Raw genomic sequence first — 21,503 nt, 5'->3', positions numbered from 1 at the left:
GATAGTCCCATTACAGGAAGGATGTGGAGGTTTTAGAGAGGGCACAGTGGAGGTTCACCGGAATACTGCCTGGATGAGAGGGTTTCAGGTACAGGGAGAGGCTTACTTGGATAGACTTGGATTGTTTTCTCTGGAATGTCAGAGAATAAGGGAAGATTTCATGGAAGTATATAAAATATACTTTATATACTTCCATAGAGGCATAGATAGGGTAGACAGTTAGAACTCATTTCCCGGGGGGAAATGTCCAACAATAGAGAGCATAACTATAAGACGAGAAGAATTTTTCCAAGACTGAGATCTGAGAAGCAGCATAAACCTAAATCTAATGGGCAACTATGATCCCAGTTCTCTTTTAGCCTTCTAAGGATTTTTAAGATATGGACTATCAATTGCAAGTACCTCAAAGTACTCAAACCACCGATGTTGCCTGACCTGCTGAGTTACTCCAGGACTTTGTGTTTCACCCTGGAAGCAAGTGAAGATTTGCCAAGTTCATTAATACAAGAATCAACAATTTCAGTCTCAAGGTAAAGATCAAAATCGTACATTATCGAGGATCAAATTCTCTTTTAATATTTATCAATTGAAGCGATCCCTGAGTTACAAATGCCCAACTGAAGCACACGCCTCTGCACGACCAAAATTCAAACCTGTAAAGAACAGCAGGACTTGATTCCCCTCTGATTTCACTTGCAGTTATTGTTCATTCTATCAATATTATATGCGTTTGATGCCATTCATCTCAATACTTGGGAGATATGGTTGCCATAGCAAATGATTTTTGCATGTTATCCAACGCAAGAACAAACAACGATTTACAGATGTCTGTAAAAATTGAACCCTTTCCTTGTCTGGGGACAGTCTGTACAACTAAAGCAGATAACAAAATCATTTATCTCATGCTCTGTGTGGGATGGTGTTGTATACATATTGGCTGCAACCTTTTCTCTTAATTTTGATAAGAGCATGTACTTACACAGTTGGCTTTACATAGTAAAACACCCCAAGGTACTTTGTAAGAACATTGTCAAAGAACATCATTATTGATAGGAAGGACTCAATTAAGGCTCTTACATCAGCAAAACGCAAAATCTAAAAAAACAATCTTGTCATATTTTTAAAAAGCAATTTACTTTTACCAAGAAAATGCCAGACTCCATTTCAATACTATAATTCCGAGATACCTTTGTCTAAAGTTATCAATTTCTAAAATGTGGCTACTTCTGGGCCTCTATGTGTCGTGTCACACCTTGCCTCTTTATAGATGCCAATCAAGAGCTCAAAGATAAAAAAGATGCCAAGTTACAGACTTACAGCTTAAAAAAATTTAAAGTCACCATTCTTTAGACAGAAAAGCCTGGTTCATTTTCCACAAAAAAACGAATATATTGCATCCAAAATTTCATTGCAGATTATATCTCCATAAAATTTGACAAATCATCTTAGAACGTACAATAGAATAGCTCAGGAATAGGCCCTCCAGCCCACAATATATGTGCCAACCATGATGTCAAGACCAACTCTTATTTGCGTGCAATGATGCATACCGTCCATTCCCTGTAAATCCATGTGCCTGTTAAATGCCACTATCGTATCTCTTGCCACTATCTTTTGTAATAAGTAACTATAAATGTCGTAAATGAATTAGAGCTGCATCCCTCTTGACTGAGTCAAGGGTTACCATAGGCAACGCTGGCAACAGCTTACAAGCATGCTCCACTATTTTATCCCTTCCCACTACATAAGATTTAATCATGCTGCAAATATATATATATATATATATATTTGGGATTCCAGCGCATGGCAGAGATCCCGCCTGAAGGCAAGATTTTCAGTTGTTAAAATGCAGCAGATGGTGCCTGTTTTGGTTTGTAAAGCGATTGTGTTTTTGCTCCAACTTACTTACCCAGTGTCGCGGTGAATCTTCAACCCGGACCTCTCTGATCGCATCCAAACGCCTCACAAGGCTTCAAGCCGAAGAGACAGCATCGTGGTAGTGTGCGCAGAGGGAACGATGCAATGCGACAGACAACAACAACAGAATCTTTTTCCCACGCCGGTTCCAGACGCTGAGCGGATTTCGAGGCCTCCTGGGTCACCCCAGGCCCGAGCAGCCTAGCAACCGAGTCACCGTGCAACCAAACTTGACCTCTGCCGCTTCTCCCGCCGCCCATTGGTCCTCGCTGGACGGCCCGCCCCCTCGCCACACCTTTGATTGGCGGAGGCGGTCGTCGGTCAACCCCCCACTCCTTCCGCACCGTTTCCGGTATCAAGTTAGGTTAACCTGTCAGAGTCAACAGCAAAGATCTATAATCTTTGGTCAACAGCAAAGATACTCGTCTAGATTCTTTGGTCAATAGGTCAAAGGGAAATTGGAGGAACAGCACCTCATATTTCGCTTGGACACCTTACAACCCACTGGTATGGATTTTGATTTCTCCAACTTCAAGTAACCCTTCACTGTACCTTAATTGATTTTCACTGTACCTTAATTGGTACATGTGACAATAAACTGACCTTGAAACCCCTGCATTACCCCTCACCCCCACCCCTACCCTTCCATAGTCCTTGAGGAGTTACTTTTCCACACAAAGGCTGGTGGGTGTATGGAACAAGCTGCCAGAGGAGGCAGGGACTACCCCAACGTTTCAACAATTAGACAGGTATTTGTAGGAAGAAACTGCATGTGCTGGTTTACACTGAAGATGGGCACAAAATACTGGAGTAACTCAGCAGGACAGGCAGCATCTCTGGATAGGAATGGGTGACTCAGGACTGAAGAAGGGTCTCAACCCGAAAATTCACCCGTCCCTTCTATCCAGAGATGCCGCCTGTCCCGCTGAGTTACTCCAGCATTTTGTGTCTATCTTCAGTTGGACAGGTACAAGTCAAGTCAAGTTTATTTGTCACATACACATATGAGATGTGCAGTGAAATGAAAGTGGCAATGCTCGCGGACTTTTGTGCAAAAGACAAACAACAAAACAACCAAACAAATTATAAACACAATCATAACACACATATTCTTTTACATAATAAATAGTGAAAGGAAAAACGTTCTGTAGAGTTAGTCCCTGGTGAGATAGGCGTTTACAGTCCGAATTGCCTCTGGGAAGAAACTCCTTCTGAACCTCTCCGTTCTCACTGCATGGCAACGGAGGCGTTTGCCTGACCGTAGCAGCTGGAACAGTCCGTTGCAGGTGTGGAAGGGGTCTCCCATGATTTTGTTTGCTCTGGAGTTGCACCTCTTGTTGTATAGTTCCTGCAGGGGGGTGAGTGAAGTTCCCATAGTGCGTTCGGCCGAACGCACTACTCTCTGCAGAGCCTTCTTGGATAGGACAGGTTTGGAAGGCTATGGGCCAAACGTAGCCAGGTGGGACGAGTGTAGCTGGGACATGTTGGCCAGTGTGGGCAAATCGGGCCAAAGGGCCTGTTTCCACGATGTATCACTCAATGACTCTCCTAATTTCACTGTTGTCCTGGAGTTTCATTCTCTGTATAGCCTGTTATCAGTTGGCTCACAGCCAACAATGGACCGTTGTGGTCTCCACATTTCCTTGATCATCATTACTTTTTTGCACATTGTTCATTCATTTGTTCTATATCTACATCACCATCTATACCTCTCGTTTCCCTTTCCCCTGACTATCAGTCTGAAGAAGGGTCTCAACCTGAAACGTCGCCAATTCCTTTTCTCCAGGGATGCTGCCTGTCCCACTGAGCTACTCCAGCTTTTTGTATCTATCTTCGGTTTAAACCAGCATCTGCAGTTCCTTCCTACACATCAAGTTAGGTTGAGTGGACAGCAACAAAGGGAGCGCTTGGTCCCCCACCCCGCCACTCTGCATGGGTCAACTGGTGGAGCAGATAGTCTCTCATTACTCGGGATGACACTGAAGCTCGGCTGCAGTCAAGGCAACGACTTTGTAGGGAAGGGTCCACAGTCTGGGGTCATTGAGGGGTTGAGTTAGGTGTGGGTGTCCTCAAACAAGGGAAGGGATATCACCCCAGGACACATGAGTGACAATAGTAGAGTTTTGTGTAGATGGACAAAAAATGTTGGTGTAGCTCAGCGGCTCAGACAGTATCTCTGGAGAAAAGGAATAAGTGACGGTTCAGGTCGAGACCTTTCTTCAGACTGACAGTCAGGGGAGAGGGAAAGTAGTTTAGTTTAGAGATACAGCATGGAAACGGTCCTTTCAGCCCACCGAGTCCGTGCTGACCATCGATCACCCATTCTTCTATGTTATCCCACCTACTCACCCACTCTCGACACAATGGGGACAATTTACAGAGGCCAACTAACTTACAAGCCTGCACATCTTTGGGAAGTCGGAGGTTTGTAGGTTAATTGGCTTCTGTTAATTGTAATTTGTCCCTAGTGTGTAGTTTAGTGCTGGTGTACGGATGATCGATGGTCGGCCCAACCTCAGTGGGCCGAAGGGTCTGTTTCCACACTGTATCTCTCTAAACAACTGATAGTGGGTGGATTACCTCATGAAAGAAGGTGGGCAGGCTGCTTTTGTGTCTGCTGGAGAATTAACAAAGTCCTAGATAGTGGGTAAGGTAGCATGTATAGAAAAAGAGTCAACATTTCAAGTGGAAGAACCTTCATCAGAACTGTGAAAGAGAGAAAATTTGTTTCAAGTTGCAGAGACTGTGGGAGAGCGATTGAGAGGTCATAGGGGATACAATAGGGTGAGGCCAGGCCTGTCCAGTTTACAGAGTAGTGTTATGGAGAGGGTACTTTGTCAAGAGAGAGCTGGTTTGATTAAGTGTATAAAACATAGAGGAGTATTTGCATGGTGGATGCAGAGAGGTTTTCTATAGCGGGAGAATCTTGAGCAAAATTTATGGGTGGCCATTTTTGACAGTGAGGTCAGGGAAAGAGCGTTCACGTCGCGGCCCCGTGTCCACCAATCTTTCCACCACCAAGCACAAGAAGCGCAAGACAGACACCATTGTATGCAGATGCCAAGTGTGTTCAACTCTGGCTGAACAACTTCTAATCTTGTGTGTGGACTCGATAAGAAGAAGAATTTTTTGACAGTACAGGTAAAATCTTTTTCTCTCAGCAGATAGATATATAGAGATATGCCATTTATTGTCACTATACATGTACAGTGAAACTGAAAGCTGCTCGTACTCAGTGCATACATACAATTTTACACAAAAAACAAGAAACAGAAAAACAAAACAGAAGGGAGATGGGGGGGGGGGGATAGGTGCACAAATTCTACGGCGCTACATACATATATACATATATACAGATGGAAGTCCGTGTTGGGCGGTGTAGTCAGTGCATGTGTGGATTTGAATTTATGGTAGATATAATTCTCGGGAAGCAGCTATTCCTGAGTCTGTTTGTCCTGGATTTGATGCACCTATAGCGCCTTCCAGAGGGCAGCAGGTCGAACAGTCCAAACGCAGGATGGGAGCTGTCTTTGCAATTCTCTTCCTCAAAGAACAATGGAAGCAATGTCTTTAAATATTTTTAAGGAAAAGGTGGATAGTTTTTTTGTAAGCAAAGGAGTAAAAGGTTGTCTGGTAACAGAAGACCAGTTATCATCTTGTTAAATAGCAGAGTAGGCTCGAGCGACTAACTAACCCATATCTGGTCCTTATCTGTATGTTTGTCTGTTAGCCACTTCCAAGCTGATTCTGGTCCAAAGGCCAGAGTGCATAGATTTAACATTTTGGGCAAAGGAACCAAGGGAATGTGAAGTGATTCATTTGTTCTCAGAAACTGGTTTTAGTTTTAGATATATAGTGTGGAAACAGGCCGTTGGTCCACCATCCATGCTGACCAGCGTTCACCCGTACACTAGTTCTATCCTACACACAAGGGACAATTTACAAGCCAATTAACCTACAAACCTGTACATCTTTGGAGTTGTGGGACAAAACCGGAACACCCAGAGAAAACCCATGCGGTCGCAGGGAGAACATACAAGCTCCGTACAGACAGCACCCATAGTCAGCGTTGAACCCAGATCATTAGCTCTGTAAGGCAGCAACTCTACTGCTGCGCCACTGTGACGCCCTAAGAAACTATCCATGTGCTCCAGAGATGCTGAATTAATTTTCCACTGAGTTAATTCCAGCACTTTGTGTGTTTTTGCGCAGCCAAGAAAGCTCACTTAAAGATTGCTCACTATACAATCAATATAATCTGAGGGAAAATGAGCACTTGAAAATGCACTGCAGCAAAGTCAGCTGTATTTTCAGCCCCTGCGATTAAAATCATCCCCGTTGAAAATGCCCCATCTTGACCTTGGGGACGGAAGAAACCTTGTCGAGATCAAAACAATGTGAAGCAATGTGCGGAAAAAATTTAAGCCGAGCTTTGTTCCAGTTTATCTAAATTGCTAAGGCAGCATTTCAAAGTTCACATCAGGATTTTGGAAGAGACGGTGCAGGAATGTGATCAGCAATTATTTTGCAAACAATAAGAATGATTTCTATTTAAATAATCTGCTCTTGCGTCAGTGACAACCAATCACGCAGTTGTTCCTCGATTAGTACTTGATTTCAGGGACATAACAAATTATTTAAAAAACATTCTGTGCTTGTTAATCATTTCTGATGGGCCTTTCACACTTGGGTGTTTTGGGCGACTACAGTCGACTACTGCAACATTTTCAACATGTTGAACATTTTTCGGTAACTGTGCTGACAATTTTTGCTGTCGTAGTGTTGTCATAGATTATCACCAGGTGTCGTAGGTGAATTCCATTAAAACTAGTCCCTGGCAGTCACCTAAAGAGTTGCCTAAGTGGGACAGGCCCTTAAGTCCTTTTCTTCCCCCAATTCTGTAGCATTCTGTAGGAAAGAACTGCAGATGCTGGTGTAAAATTTCACTGTAACTTAATTGGTACATGTGCCAATAAACTGACCTTGAAACCTTGGCCATGAAATCGAAGATAGACAGAAAATGCAGGAGTAACTCAGCGGGACAGGTAGCATCTCTGGAGAGAAGGAATGGGTGACATTTTGGGTCAAGACCCTTCAGTCCGCTTAAACCTACCTGATCTCCCAGTTGCTCAACACTTTAACTCCCCCTCCCACTCTGAACTTTCCGTCCTGGGCCTCCTCCACTGTCAGAGTGAGGCCCAGCGCAAATTGGAAGAACAGCACCTCATATTTTGCTTGAGCAGCTTACACCCCAGCAGTATGAACATTGACTTCTCTAACTTCAAGTAGCCTTTGCCTTCCCCTCTCTCATCCCCTCCCACTTCCCAGTTCTCCGACCAGTCTTACTGTCTCCAACTACATTTTATCTCTGTGCCGTCCTCTCCCGACATTAGTCTGAAGAAGGGTCTCGACCCGAAACGTCACCCATTCCTTCTCTCCAGAGATGCTGCCTGCCCCGCAGAGTTACTCCAGCATTTTGTGTGTATCTCAGAAGCTGATGTTTGTCACATGATTTCCAAACCAGCAGTTGATAAGAGCAAACTCATTCCAAAGTTGAACAGCTTACTAGTCTGTAGAAACAAATTGCTGCAGATGCTGGTTTATACCAAAGATAGACACAACATGCTGGAGACATGTTGGAGTAACTCAGCAGGACAGGCAGCATCTCTGGAGAAAAAGAGTAAGTGACGTTTTATGTCAGAACCCTTCTTCAGACTGAAAGTAGAGATGGGAGACAGAAAGTAAACTGGAGGCGAGAGAGAGAAAGTAAACTGGAGGCGAGGAAAGGCCGGAACAAATCAGGGCCAGCAGCAGCAGCAACAGATGTCCTCAGAAAAGGTGGAGCCCATATTGGTTTTACGAAACAGACTAGCTTTGTACTCTGAAGGTGAAGCCAGATCGATCTGACTATGAACCTCTAAAGAATTGCAGATGCAGGAAAGCTTCAATTAAAATAGAAAGTAATGCAAACACTAAGCAGGTCAGGCAGCATCTGTGGAAATAGAAACAGTTAATGTTACTGGTCCGGAACCCTCCATCAAAGGGAACTGTTGAAGATAAACTATTTTTCTCTTTGCTCGGAAAACACAAAGTGCTGGAGTAACTCAACAGGCCAGGCAACATCTCTGGAGAACAAAACTGTTTTTGGGTCAGGACCCTTCTTCAGACTGATTGTAGTAGAGGGGAGAAAGCTAGAAGAGAGGTTGATGCAGAACAAAGCCAGGCGAGAGATTGGTGGATATAGGCGAACAGAGTTCATAAGTTTATAATTTAATAAGTTATAGGGGCGGAATTAGGCCATTTGGCCCATCAAGTCTACTCCATCAATCAATTATGGCTGATCTATCCTTCCCTCTCAATCCCATTCTCCTGCCTTCTCCCCATAACCCCCAACACCCGCACTTATCAAGAATCTTCCAATCTCCACCTTAAAAATATCCATTGACTTTACTTTCCTCTGCACCAGTGAAGGCTGATGTTTAATATGCAGAAGGTAGACAAAAATGCTGGAGCAACTTAGCGGGTGAGGCAACATCTATGGAGTGAAGGAATATATTCCTATTCCTTTGCTCCATAGATGCTGCCTCACCCGCTGAGTTTCTCCAGCATTTTTATCTACCTTCGATTTTTCCAACTTCTTGCAGTTCCTTCTTAAACACTTCATATGCAGATGTGCTTTTGTGTGTTACAGACAGAATCTACTTATGTATTTTAGAAAATATTTATGTTTATTAAATATATGTTGAAGCCACATGGACACAAATTCCATAGACAAATTATATACTTGTACGTCTAGCTGTAAAGCACTTCAAACTTGTTGCTTTATGCTGGCTTTTATTTCACAGAATCATAACAGTATTGTGTATTTGTGTGCAAGATATGTATGCACAAGTGTACATAACGCATTGTGGACAAGTTTACTCTCATTCACAATTGCAGCCGCTACAGCTACCATCGAGCACAAGCAATTGTCCCAAAGGCAATAAAAGGTCGAAGTTTAGTTGGTCCAAACTCTGAAGCAGATGAACTTGGTAGCAATTTTCAAATTGCATACAAAATTGTGAGGCTTCCTTTTCCCACACAGATTTATCCAAGAATACCCTCCAAAACACTTTAGGTATCCAAATGATAAATTTCCTGCTGTAGTATATTCCTCAATCTCGACTCAAAGGATGTATTTATCTGTTGGTATATTGTAAATATTGTCTTTTCTTGCAGCAAAATATCTATTGTAATAAACCAAAATAATTTAGTATCAATGATTGATGCTTATTTCTTATGTTAAAAAGACTGGCTTGATAAATTAACCAGTGACTCTTCACTTTTATAATAAAAGGAGAGTAGCTTCACTTTGCTGGATAAGCCGATACATCTATAAAGATGCAATACTTAAGTAATAATGAACTGTAACGACAATCTTGGAGGCACTTTCCTGACACGTTTAAAGCGTGCTGTGGGTTTGCAAGTCTGAGAGGTTTTTTGTTGGAGCTAACCTGGAGAAAATCTGGTCATATTTCCCCACTGACCACAGAGGCACAAGTGTATAGAATTTAATCACATTAGCCCATTCTTCAGAAATGCACAAGTAAAGGTCACTTCTAGCAGCTCACATGATTCACTTTTGGTCAGACTGCAAAACAATGGAGAATAAATATACCCACAACATTTACAGGAGATTCAGGAATGGTTTAAAAAAAACAAAAAACTCAGCAATCGTGGCTAATTGAGCCACCTGCTAACAGCTGAGTTGCATGTGGAAATAGGAATAGTCACAACAGTCTATGGCCATTAACATTTAGGATTGTTTCAATTATTCCATTATACAAAAAAGATTCTTGGCTCTTGCCTCACATTAAATATAACGCTTCCCAAAGCAATTCAATTTGCTGTGAATAATTTGATAGAACATTCTGCAATCCCCCAAATTAAAAAAATCCTAGAGTTATTGAATGAATGGGGAAGATATTCAACTTCAGTCCCAAACTCTAAACACAAACTATTTTGTCCTGTGTTCCGAAATATGCTTTGACATTGCATATGCACAGATCTTAGACCACTTAAGACACAAGTAATTACAATTAATTACATTGCCTATGTAATTAGGAACATATTTCCAACCCGATGCTTTCAATCCAAGGTACACAAAATTGAGCAGAGAATTAATTTTGGAAAAGATTCCCTTTCTCACAATTGATAATCATACGTTTTACTTTGTTTTAAATCCTCGTTTCTTCAAGAAGTTCTCTTGTTAAAATATGAAGAACATTTCTCTCCAAACAGACTGGACAGTACCTTCATCACTCCCCAACACAGCTCTTTAATCAAGAAATCTCCCAAGTTATTCTTGTTCACATTCTGTATTCTGGATCAAAGAAATTGCCCTCTAATCCACTAGGCTTCTTCAGCAGTAGAGTTTATATCCTTAGTTTGTATTGCCACGTTCATTGAGCTACATAAGTTCATGAAAAGTCTGCTCTCATCTTCCTGTACAAGGTAATTGTGGAGACATTTCTATGGTAGAATCAACATTGTCTAATGGAAGAATAGACAATGCCTTATGGTATTGGCATTGTCTAAGGTAAAATTGACAATGTCTCATGGTAGAATCGACAATGACTGGTCCCAGAGTAAAATAAAATAATGCTGGGGTTCATATCTTTATCACTTGGAAAATGATGGGTTCATAAGTAACAGCTAACGCACTGGAAAAGTGCACGTTGCATCTAATACATTTTTAAAAATGTTCTTCAATATAATAACAAAACAGGTTGAGGAAGGTTGAAGTGTATTGAATAAAGTGCCACATGGTTTGTTTTTTGGAAGATTTTTGGAAAAGAAATTATTCATAGGATAGATATTGTTGGCAGTCAACATTCACTGGCCTCTAGTAGATACATTAGCCTCCAATAGATGACATTTGATTAGTGCAGTCTATGTGGTTAAACTCATGGGATTAAAGGACTATATGTACATCTTTGTGAAACCAACTAAAGGGCAGAAAAGTCGAGAGCAGTGAAACAAAAATATATTTTTCCAGGAAAAAAAATTACAAAAGGAGCCAACTAGTTTTGTAAACAAGGGAACTACTTTAGGAAGAAAGGAAGAAAAAGAAAAGTGATACTCATGGGTCCTTTCAATGGCTTCAACACATCTCAAATCAGTTTACAGCCAAATGTCTCTACCCAAGGAAGGGCGAAGAAAATGAAACAGTGACTGCTATAGATACAGGCAGTTTTACTTCATACACAGCACCCACATCAACCCCTGATTTAACAGAGCTTTTTTAAGTATGTACTCGTACCTCGACATTCCTATTTTAACAAATTGCAGATTAAGAACCAGGACAAAGTGGTGACAAAGACATTGTTCTTCATTTACACTTCATTTCAATCTGTAGTTTGGTAACCCTGCTGTCGTCCCTTTCAATGTAACCGCAGATGCCAATCTTCCAGTATTTATTGACTCTTGCTCCCAGGGTACTTATTGTTGAAAATGCTGATCCCAGCTTTGGAGGCCCTCTGTTTCACTTTGTTCAGCGTGGTCTTTTTAATGGCTTCTGGGGGAGCCGTATCCTGGTCTGCTAGAAACTGGAGCTCCCTAAACAAGAGAAAGGAGCATAGAGTTTATTTACAAGCGCATATTGTATCCCCCATGGTTCAACTCCCACAGACTGCACTACAATCCCTCAATATTCTTTATCAATGCTTTCATCTCAGGATACAGCACAGCAGGGTTCGATCCTGACCTAGGATGCGGTCTGTGCGTGGAGTTTGCATGTTCTCCCTGTGGTCGCGGAGGTTCCCTCTGGGTGCTCAGGTTTGCTCACAAATCCAAAAGAGGTGCGGGTTTGGATATTAATTCGCCTCAGTTAATTAGCCCTAGTGTGTCAGGGGAGGACGAGGAAGTGGGATAACATAGTACAGCTGCTCCTCGACCTACGATGGGGTTACGTTCCGATAAACCTATCCTGAATCGAAAATATCGTAGGTCGAAAATGCATTTAATACAATTTGATCACGTGACCGGAAATGAGCTGCGGTTCGCTGCAGTTTTGCACCATCGTACAGTTGAAATAACGCAAGTTGAAGCATTGTAAATGGGGAGCATCTGTACGTAGAACGGGTGACTGAAATTGACCGGGCATTGAAATTGACAAGGCATTGAAATGGACAAGCAATTGCTTCCAAACACATTTAACTGTTTTAAAAAAGGTAACACACAGCCTTTAGTATTTTTAGCAGTAACCAAAATACATTTTTAGCTGTTAAAAAGAACTTTGCATTTGAAAACATCTCGTCATTTCACATCTGCTAGGTGGTTGGACTGAACCCCTTACTCGGTTATAATGGGCAATAACGGACACCAATCTCCCTCATATGGTCCGTTATAACGAGGGTTTACTGTAGTGACACACGCACCTTGTCCTTATACAGGAGGCCTCGACAGCATCGATGAGGAGACTGCGGAACCCTCCGCTCTCCAGCAAGTGAATGGCGTGGATTGTGGCCCCCCCAGGTGAACACACGTTGTCTTTCAGTTGCCCTGGGTGCTGCTCAGAATCCAGCAACATCTTAGCTGCTCCCTGTCAACAGAAGACAACCAAGTGAATGCCTCGCAAGAAAACACACAACATACCAGAAATCTCAGGCTGTGCAGTCTTTTGGTTTAGGTCTATTACCGTCACGTGTATTGAGGTGTAGCAAAAAGAAATCGACACATAGGACTACAAAAGTAACTCAACGGGTCAGGCAGCATCTCTGGAGAACATAGATAGGTGACATTTTGCTACAGCACCCTTCTTCAGACTGATTTTGGTGGTGGGTGAGAAAGCTGGAAGAGAGGAGAGGGCAAGACAAAGCCTGGCGAGTGATAGGTGGATACAGGTGCGGGGAGGCGGGGGGGTGTGGATGTGTTTGAAAAGCTTTGTTTTGCATGCTATTTGATATGAATGCTATTCTATCATCAGATAATGCTATTTAGAGACATAATCAATCCAAACTCAAGGAGAATAGGTAAAGCAAAAGTAGCCAAGAGGGGGGTCCAGAACCAGGGGCCACAGTTTAAGAATAAGGGGTAAGCCATTTAGAACGGAGACGAGGAAACTCTTTTTCTCACAGAGATTTGTGAGTGTGTAATTCCCTGCCTCAGAGGGCTGTGGAGACCAGTTATCTGGATGCTTTCAAGAGAGAGCTAGATAGGGCTCTTAAAAATAGCAGAGTCAGGGGATATGGGGAGAAGGCACAAACGGGGTACCGATTGGGGATGATCAGCCACGATCACATTGAATGGCGGTGCTGGCTCGAAGGGCAGAATGGCCTACTCTTGCACCTATTGTCTATAATTAAAGACCTTTCCCACCCTGGCCATTCCTTCTGTACCTTCTGCCCAACGGGAGAGAAGAAACTTGAAAAAGCACACCACCACACTCAGGAGCAGCTTCTTCCCCTCTGTTATCTGTTATTCTTGATTAGTAAGGGCGTCAAAGGTTACAGGGAGAAGGCATGAGAATGGGGTTGAGGGGGAAAAAAAAAATAGATCAGCCATGATTGAATGGCATAGCCAACTCATACAGTGTGGAAACAGGCCCTTCAGCCAAACCTTCTCACACCGACCAACATGCACTCGTCCCACCTGCCTGCATTTGGCCCATAAACCTGTCCTATGCATGTACCTGTCCAAATGTTTCTTAAACGTTGCAACTACCTCCTCCAGCAGCTCGTTCCATACACCCGTGTGAAAATTACCCCTCAGATTCCTATTAAGTCTTTCCTCCTTCACCTTCAACCTATTTCCTCTGGTTCCTGATTCTCCTACTCTGGGTAAGAGGCTCTGTGCTTCTACCCAATTTATTCCTCTCCCGATTTTGTATATCTCTATGGACCGAATTCTGCCCCTTTGTCCAATGGTCCAAGGTGGAATGTGATTTACTGACCAGCAATGCCTGAGCTCCAAGCCGAACAGCTAATCTTCGAGTAAGTCCCATCTTTACACCACCGTCCGCCAAGGCATCGATAGCTGTGAAAGCCTGGAAATAAAATACAATGATCAACCCACCACAACTACGAACGGCAGTTCTTTGATAAGATGCGTTGTCATGGTACGTACATAGGCAGGGCCGCTGCCGCTGAGGCCGGTGACGGCATCGATGAGGTCCTCCTCCACCTCCACGCAGTAGCCCACACTGGCCATCAGCTGCTCCAGCAGGTTGCCGTCCTCCACATCCGCGTGCGTGCCTGTGGCGTACACCGTGGCGCCCTCCCGCACTATCACTGGCGTGTTGGTCATCAGCCGGATCACCTTGGGAAACTGGCGCACGGTGGACAGTTTCTGCAAAGGCAAACAGCTTTAGTTTAGTTTAGAGGTACAGCGCAGAAACAGGCCCTTCGGCCCACCGAGTCCGCAGCCGGCCAGCGATACCCCCACACAGAGAGTGGCGAGTCTGCGGAATTCTCTGCCTCGGAGGGTGGTGGAGGCCTGTTCTCTGGATACTTTCAAGAGAGAGCTAGAGAGGGCTCTTAAAGATAGCGGAGTCAGGGGATATGGAGAGAAGGTACTGATTGTGGATGATCAGCCATGATCACATTGGATGGCGGTGCTGGCTCGAAAGGCACCTATTGTCTATTGTCGATAGTATTTCTGATCTGTTTGGGCAGCAAGCAATGCAAAGTCTTCCACTGTACCTCAGTACATGCAACCAAAATGCAATTAAACCTAAAACACACACACTCATAATCGACAACGCCACTGCCATTTTAATAACCGCGCCACCACGATGAAAGAAGCTGACCTTCTCTATGGAGCTAATGGTGACTCCAGCGGCACAAGACACGACCAGGTGGCGATCTTCAATGTCGGGAGCAATCTCATCCAGCACGAAAGGGATAATAGGTGGTTTGAACGGCCAGGAACAGCACATCACACTTCTGAACTGCCTCCTTGTTGCTAGAGGTAAAATTGACACCCAGTTTCTGCAAAACAAAATTGGATTAAAATCCAGAGAACATTGACAGAGCATTTCACACTGCAACACAGATTGTAACATGATTTGCAATGGCAATTATGCAGAAAAACTATTCCCCTAAATTGCTATAATTTGGAAATATCACACAAACGCTGAAGACTGACACAAAGTGCTGGAGTAACTCGGCGGGTCAGGCAGCATCCCTGGAGAAAAAGAATGGGTGGCGTTTCCGGTCAGGTCCCGACCCCAAAACGTCACCCATTCTTTTTCTCAAGAGGCTGAAGAAGGATCCCGAGCCGAAACATCACCCATCCTTATTCTCCAGAGATGTTGCCTGACCCGCTGAGTTACTCCAGCATTTTGTGTCTATCTTCGGTATAAACCAACATCTGCAGTTCCTTTCTCACACACACACCGATTGGCTTCTTAGCTTATAACCACATAGATATTGTTGAACAGGTACACCACCGATTTTCCGGCACGCTTGGTTCCAGGGCCTTGCCGGATTATCCATTTTTGCTGGACCAACAGAGATCACGTAATAATAATGTTCATGCGGGTTGTTGTCCCCGCTCGACAATAGTTTAGTTTATTTAGTTTAGAGACACAGCGCGGAAGCAGGCCCTTCGGCCCATCGAGTCCGCACTGACTCCATTTATACAAGCACACACCACACGGTAGGGACAATTAACAATTTTTACCGAAGCCAATCGACCTACAAACCTGTATGTCTTTGGAGTGTGGAAGGAAACCGGAGCACCCGGAGAAAACCCATGCAATCACGGGGAGAATGTGCAGGCAGTGCCCGTAGTCAGGATGGAACCCAGGTCTCTGGCGCTGTAAGGCAGCAACTCTACCGCTGCGCCACCGTGTCGCCCCAAGCGACATGTTGATTTATCCACAGAACAAGAAAGGAACTACTGTGCAGGGCCTGCTTTGTTGCACTTTCCATTTGTCCCCAAACCTGCATATGGACTCAGCTGGCTGCTTGTGTACTTAAGCAGAGATTGTACTTACATACGGCAATAATCTTACAGAACTGTATATAAATACAATTTCACTGTAGAGGGACACAAAAAGCTGGAGTAACTCAGCGAGTCAGGCAGTATCTCTGGAGAGAAGGAATGGGTGACATTTCGGGTCGAGGCCCTTCTTCAGATAGTACATTGTACAGTTCATTGGTATATCTCCCCGATACAGGAGCTGAACACCTCAATGCGGAGGGCCCGAATGCCACTGGCTACGGGAGTCAAGACCGTCCCGTCAACGGAGGGCTCGAGGTTCCCGACTGTGGAAGAACAAAAGGAAGGCCTTGAACTTTATTTCGCCTTGCATGACAGTGAGGAATGTGTACGAGTCACTGTGGTGGATGTTCATTTTAAAATGTGTTTTTCAGTCTGTTGCTTTTAATTGTATGACTGATCTGGCCAGTGAAATTCCTCGTATGTTGCAAAACTTAGCGAATAAAATCTGATTCTGATTCTATATGGGATAATAAAAAGCCATTGAATCATTGAACGTTATTCTTGTTCCCCAGGGATCGCCTGAGAAATATAAAAGAAAGAGTCCTACCCTCAGACCTCCAACGGTGGGCAAGTCGTGATCTGGTGAACTTGCTATAATCTTGTGTCCAGCCAGTACACCTGAGGAAGAAAAATACAATTTCTGAAAATGAAATCTTGGTAAGTCGAGTTCTCAATTGCAATGAAGCAATCTGGCTTTAATGAAATTCTGCTTCATCATGTTTCAGAGTGCCCTAAGATGGAGAGTTAGATTATAGCTGTAAGGGCTAACGGAATCAAGGGATATGGGGAGAAAGCAGGAACGATCAGCCATGATCATATTGCATGGCGGTGCTGGCTCGAAGGACCGAATGACTACTCCTGCTCCTATTTTCTATGTTTCGATACATATTTTTTGTTCTATTTATTCAGGGAATGTAGAATGTAAACGTTTCTGGCAGGCCTCTCGTTTACAGTCCATACCCAGTCGGCTCGAGTACTGTGTTGAACTGTGTTGATCTTATAGAAACATATAAAATTATAAAAGGAATGGACAAGCTAGATGCAGGAAAACTGTTCCCAATGTTGGGCAAGTCCAGAACCAGGTGCCACAGTCTTAGAATAAAGACGGAGGTGAGAAAAAACTTTTTCACCCAGAGAGTTGTGAATTTGTGAAATTCCCTGCCACAGAGGGCAGTGGAGGCCAAATCACTGGATGGATTTAAGAGAGAATTAGACACTCTAGGGGCTGGTGGAATCAAGGGATATGGGGAGAAGGCAGGCACGGGTTATTGATTGGGGACGATCGCAATGAATGGCGGTGCTGGCTCAAAGGGCCGAATGGCCTCCTCCTGCACCTATTTTCTATGTTTCTGTGTTTCTATGTCTTTACAGAGCCAATGTGGAACACACATACGTCAGAGCAGAGAAGGGCAGCTCTCCATCCATTGATAAAGTACATAGGTTTTTAATTGGAATCATTGGTAGCAAGATCAAATGTAGGCACGTGGGACTGTCAAGAGGCAAAATTGTTTTACTGTCATATGTCCCTAAACAGAACAATGACATTTTTACTTGCAGCGGCACAACAGATATGTAAACATACTCTGTAATACCCGTAATAACCAAAAAATATACACAAGTATGAAGGCACTAAAAGCTGGAGTAACTCAGCGGGTCAGACAACATCTCTGGAGAAAAAGAATAGGTGACGTTTTGGGACGAGACCCTTCTCAGTCTGAAGAAGGGTCTTGACCCGAAACATCACCCATTACTTCTCTCCAGAGATGCTGCCTGTCCCGCTGAGTTACTGCAGCTTTTTGTGTCTATCTTCAGGAAAGTATATACGGTTTGTTTCCATGCTGTATGGCTTTAGACTTTAGTGCTTAGAGATACAGTGTAGATACGGGCCCATCGGCTCACTGAATCCGCTTTGACCAGCGATCACCCCGTACACTAGCACTATACTAGAGGGTGGCACAGCGGTAGAGTTGCTGCCTTACAGAGACAGAGACCCGTGTTCGATCCAGACCACTGGTGCTGTCTCTATGGAGTTTTGTATGTTCTCCCTGAGACACGTGTGGGTTTTCTCCGGCAGCTCTGGTTTCCTCCCACATTCTAAAGACGTACAGGTTTGCAGTATACTGGGCTTCGGTAAAATTGTAAATTGTCCCTAGTGTGTGTCGAATAATGTTAATGTGCGGAGATCGCTGGTTTGCATAGACTCCCTGGGCCCAAGGGCTTGTTTCTGCGCTGTATCTCTAAACTAAACTAAACTAGTGACAATTTACAAAAATCAATTAACCTACAACCCTGTACATCTTTGGAGTGGGGGAAGAAACTGGAGCACCTGGAGAAAACCCAAATGTACAGGTTTGTCGGGAGAATGTACAAACTCCGTGCAGACAGCACCCGTAGGCAGGATTGAACCCGGGTCTCTGGCGCTGTAAGGCAGCAATTCTACCGCTGCGCCACTGTGACTCCAAGTGGTTTGAATAGATTTACTAAAAAGAGGTGGCAGTTTAGCGGGGGCAATGGAAATTGAGCAGTGGGACACTCTGCTGTCGGTGGTTGTGTTGTGTTGGGGGTGTCTGTAGAGACCTGAACCATGCAGAACACAAGAGTCACAGGAATGGAGACCTTACAGGGGTCAGACAGCTGTGCAAGATTCCAACGAAATGCGAAGGCAAAGAGGTATTTATAGTCAAACATCTTAAATCCGATGCGGAGAGAAACCCAAAACCAAAAGTGGGCTGACGAGGGCCAAGGAAGTGTGTGGTGGGACAAGGGACAAGGGTGGGGGCGGGGGGGGGGGGGGGGGGGGGGGGGGGGGGGGGGGGGGGGGGGGGGGGGAGGTGGCAGCCATGGTGATTTAATTCAACGAAGATCACGAGCAGGGCAGAACTGCAGATGCTGCTCTACACCGAAGAAAGACACAAAATGCTGGAGTAACTCAGCAGGTCGGGCAGCATCTCTGGAGAAAAGGAATAGGAGACGTTTTGTCAGGTTAAAAGCAATCAGCTAACTGGAGGAGTTGCTCAAGGAGATGATAATTGACTCACAGAATCCAGTCCCATCAACATCATGTGCTAGCTGATGTCCCTGGCACAGTGAGAGATAATGTTGGAATGTAGAAATGCAAACATCGGGTCAAAAGTCAGCACAGGGCAAACAAGATCATAGATAATCTTCTCACAAGACAATGGTGGAGGTGATAATGGAGGTTGCAATGATTGTGATTGAGGACTTTAGACTTAGAGTGTGGAAACAGACCCTTCGGCCCACTGAGTCCGCACCAACGAGCCATCAGCCTGTAACTTACACAATCCTACACTCCAGGGACAATTTACAGAAGCCAGGTAACCTACAAACCTGGAGTTTTGAGTGTGGGGGGGAAACCAGAGCACCTGGAGAAAACCCACACAGTCACAGGCAAAAGGTTCAAGCACCATACAGACAGCATCCACAGTCCAGGTAGACACAAAATGCTGGAGTAACGCAGCGGGGCAGGCAGCATCTCTGGAGAGAAGGAATGGGTGACGTTTCGGGTTGAGATAAGATAGTTTTTGCCTCCACAATTTGAGATTTGTAATAGAGAAAAAAAAATCACATGTAGTTAAAGTGCACAATGTCAGATTTTAATAGGGTACCTTTATACATTTTGGTTTCACCATGTAGAATTGTTTTTCTATTACAAATCTCAAATTGTGGAGTACAGAGGTAAATAAATAAATTATGGGTCTTTGTCCCAAACATTATGGAGGGCACTGTAGACACAACAAACTGGAATCACTCAGCAGGTCAGACAGCATCTCTGGAGAAAAGAAAACGGTAATATTTCGGGTCGAGACTGTCTCAACCTGAAACCCATCACCTATTATTTTGTCCAGTGATGCTGTCTGACCCGCAGAGTTACTCCAGCTTTGAATGTCTATCTTCGGCTTAAACCAGCATCTGTAGTTCCTTCCTACACATTGATTGGAGATAGAGAGATGGGAGTTGAAGGGGTAAGAGAGGATGGTCATGACATTGGAGAGAGGGGATGGAAGTAGGCAGGGCCGAATGGCCTGATTAGAAACATAGAAAATCGGTGCAGGAGTAGGCCATTCGGCTCTTTGAGCCTGCACCGCCATTCAATATGATCATGGCTGATCATCCAACTCAGTATCCTGTACCTGCCTTCTCTCCATACCCCCTGATCCCTTTAGCCACAAGGGCCACATCTAACTCCCTCTTAAATATAGCCAATGAACTGGCCTCAACTACTTTCTGTGGCAGAGGATTCCACAGATTATGCTACTCTGATTTATGAACGAGTTTCAGGTCGGGAGCTTTTTTCAGACAATGGCACGTTTCCCCGGGTTGAATTGGAAACAGTTGCAGAGCAAAGAAGTGTAGACCTGGTTCGTTGAAATTGGCTTTAAGGTATGTGAAAATGGGGGTTCACGGTTATACGCGCTGGTTAAGCTTCGGGGTGAGGACCCGATGTGGACGAACACCACCCCAGAACTGGCGGAGGGGGGTCCCATTTTTTTTGTTGCGGAAATTCAACTCACCAGCAGCGGTAAACCCACGAGCCAACGCAAAGGCCAACTGGCCCGCTCCGATGAATCCGACACTCATTCTGTGTATTGTCCTGTGTGGGATAAGAGGCGGCTGGTTCACGGTGTGTGTCTGGAGCACGGGGAGAGGTGAGGATGGGACCGACCGTCGCTGGAAGGTGCACTCACAAGACAAGACAACTCAACCCCGTCTCCGCTTTAACCGGTCCCATCAACGTGGCCCGGACACCGCCTCCCACTTGCCCCCGACCGACCGACAGCCGCGCCCGCCAATGCAATCGTGAGCCGCGGCTAAGTCCCGGCCCCCTGTCGCCCCATCTGCCCCAATAGCAGGAGGTTCCCGGGACATAGACATAGACAGATCCGCCTTGCAACTGACACGGAACATTGCATCATTCCGTCAGCCGGGAGGGAGGGAGGGAGAGAGAGAGAGCAAAGGGAAAGAAAATAGGGAGAGAGGGGTCGTCTGTCTGTCCCTCTAACCTGATCGAATGGAGAAAAAACGCTGGAGTAACTCAGCGGGACAGGCAGCATCTCTGGAGAGAAGGAACCGGGCCGGGCGAGACCCCATCTTCACACTGATCTGATCTGTGCGCTCGATGTGAACGCGATTGGAAGCATATACATTACTAGACGAGTAACCCCCCAAAACCGAGTCCAAAACACCAGAATACCTCCACAATACACCACAGCTGCCCGCACCCCCCCCCCCCCCCCCAAAAAAAGAAAATTTAAAAGGAATTATGAATTATTTGAATGACCGTGCAAATATGAATTCCCTTCCCCGATACTGAGCCTTCACTTGGGCTATACATCCTCTGTGTTGCTATCTTCCCCTTTAGAGTGGGTCTTACCTGGATATTTCCATCATTTTCTACATTTATTATCAGCAGATTATTGATCAGTTGCTATTATTTGGAAGAGACATCAACGCGGAAGTCTTTCGGTGGAATGTAAAAGTCACGTGGCAGGATTTTGCAACATCATGTATCAAGCACGTCCCACTAAATGTTGTCCAATGTTGACACAAGTCACTGTAGTCCTGTTGAGTTTCATTGTCTG

General features: G+C 44.5%; 2 protein-coding genes and 1 long non-coding RNA gene across 4 annotated transcripts in view; 1 reads left to right on the top strand and 2 right to left on the bottom strand.

Annotated features, from left to right (window-relative positions):
* Positions 1-2,153, bottom strand: part of cep131 (centrosomal protein 131) — a 71,724-nt gene extending 69,571 nt beyond the window's left edge. For both annotated transcript variants that reach the window (XM_055653824.1, XM_055653825.1), the window contains exon 1: positions 1,910-2,153. The gene's annotated coding sequence lies outside the window, so the exon portion shown is untranslated. The remainder of the gene's footprint in view (positions 1-1,909) is intronic.
* Positions 2,154-2,268: 115 nt separating this feature from the next.
* The window catches only part of LOC129708206 (uncharacterized), a 79,278-nt gene continuing 60,043 nt past the window's right edge, over positions 2,269-21,503 (top strand). Inside the window, exons 1-2 of the long non-coding RNA XR_008725307.1 lie at positions 2,269-2,424; positions 16,416-16,560. This is a non-coding gene — a long non-coding RNA (uncharacterized LOC129708206). The remainder of the gene's footprint in view (positions 2,425-16,415; positions 16,561-21,503) is intronic.
* Positions 8,732-21,408, bottom strand: pycr1a (pyrroline-5-carboxylate reductase 1a). The gene is given in 9 exon segments (XM_055653821.1): positions 8,732-11,514; positions 12,336-12,499; positions 13,850-13,942; positions 14,023-14,244; positions 14,705-14,812; positions 14,814-14,885; positions 16,451-16,521; positions 20,436-20,515; positions 21,296-21,408. Coding segments are annotated over 9 exon segments (969 nt in total). The 5' UTR covers positions 21,313-21,408; the 3' UTR covers positions 8,732-11,372.

This window comes from Leucoraja erinacea, chromosome 23, assembly GCF_028641065.1.
Source record: "Leucoraja erinacea ecotype New England chromosome 23, Leri_hhj_1, whole genome shotgun sequence".
Classification (NCBI taxonomy): Eukaryota; Metazoa; Chordata; class Chondrichthyes; order Rajiformes; family Rajidae; genus Leucoraja; species Leucoraja erinaceus.
The sequence above is the reverse complement of the archived record's forward strand: the minus strand, read 5'-3'. Positions and strand labels throughout refer to the sequence as shown.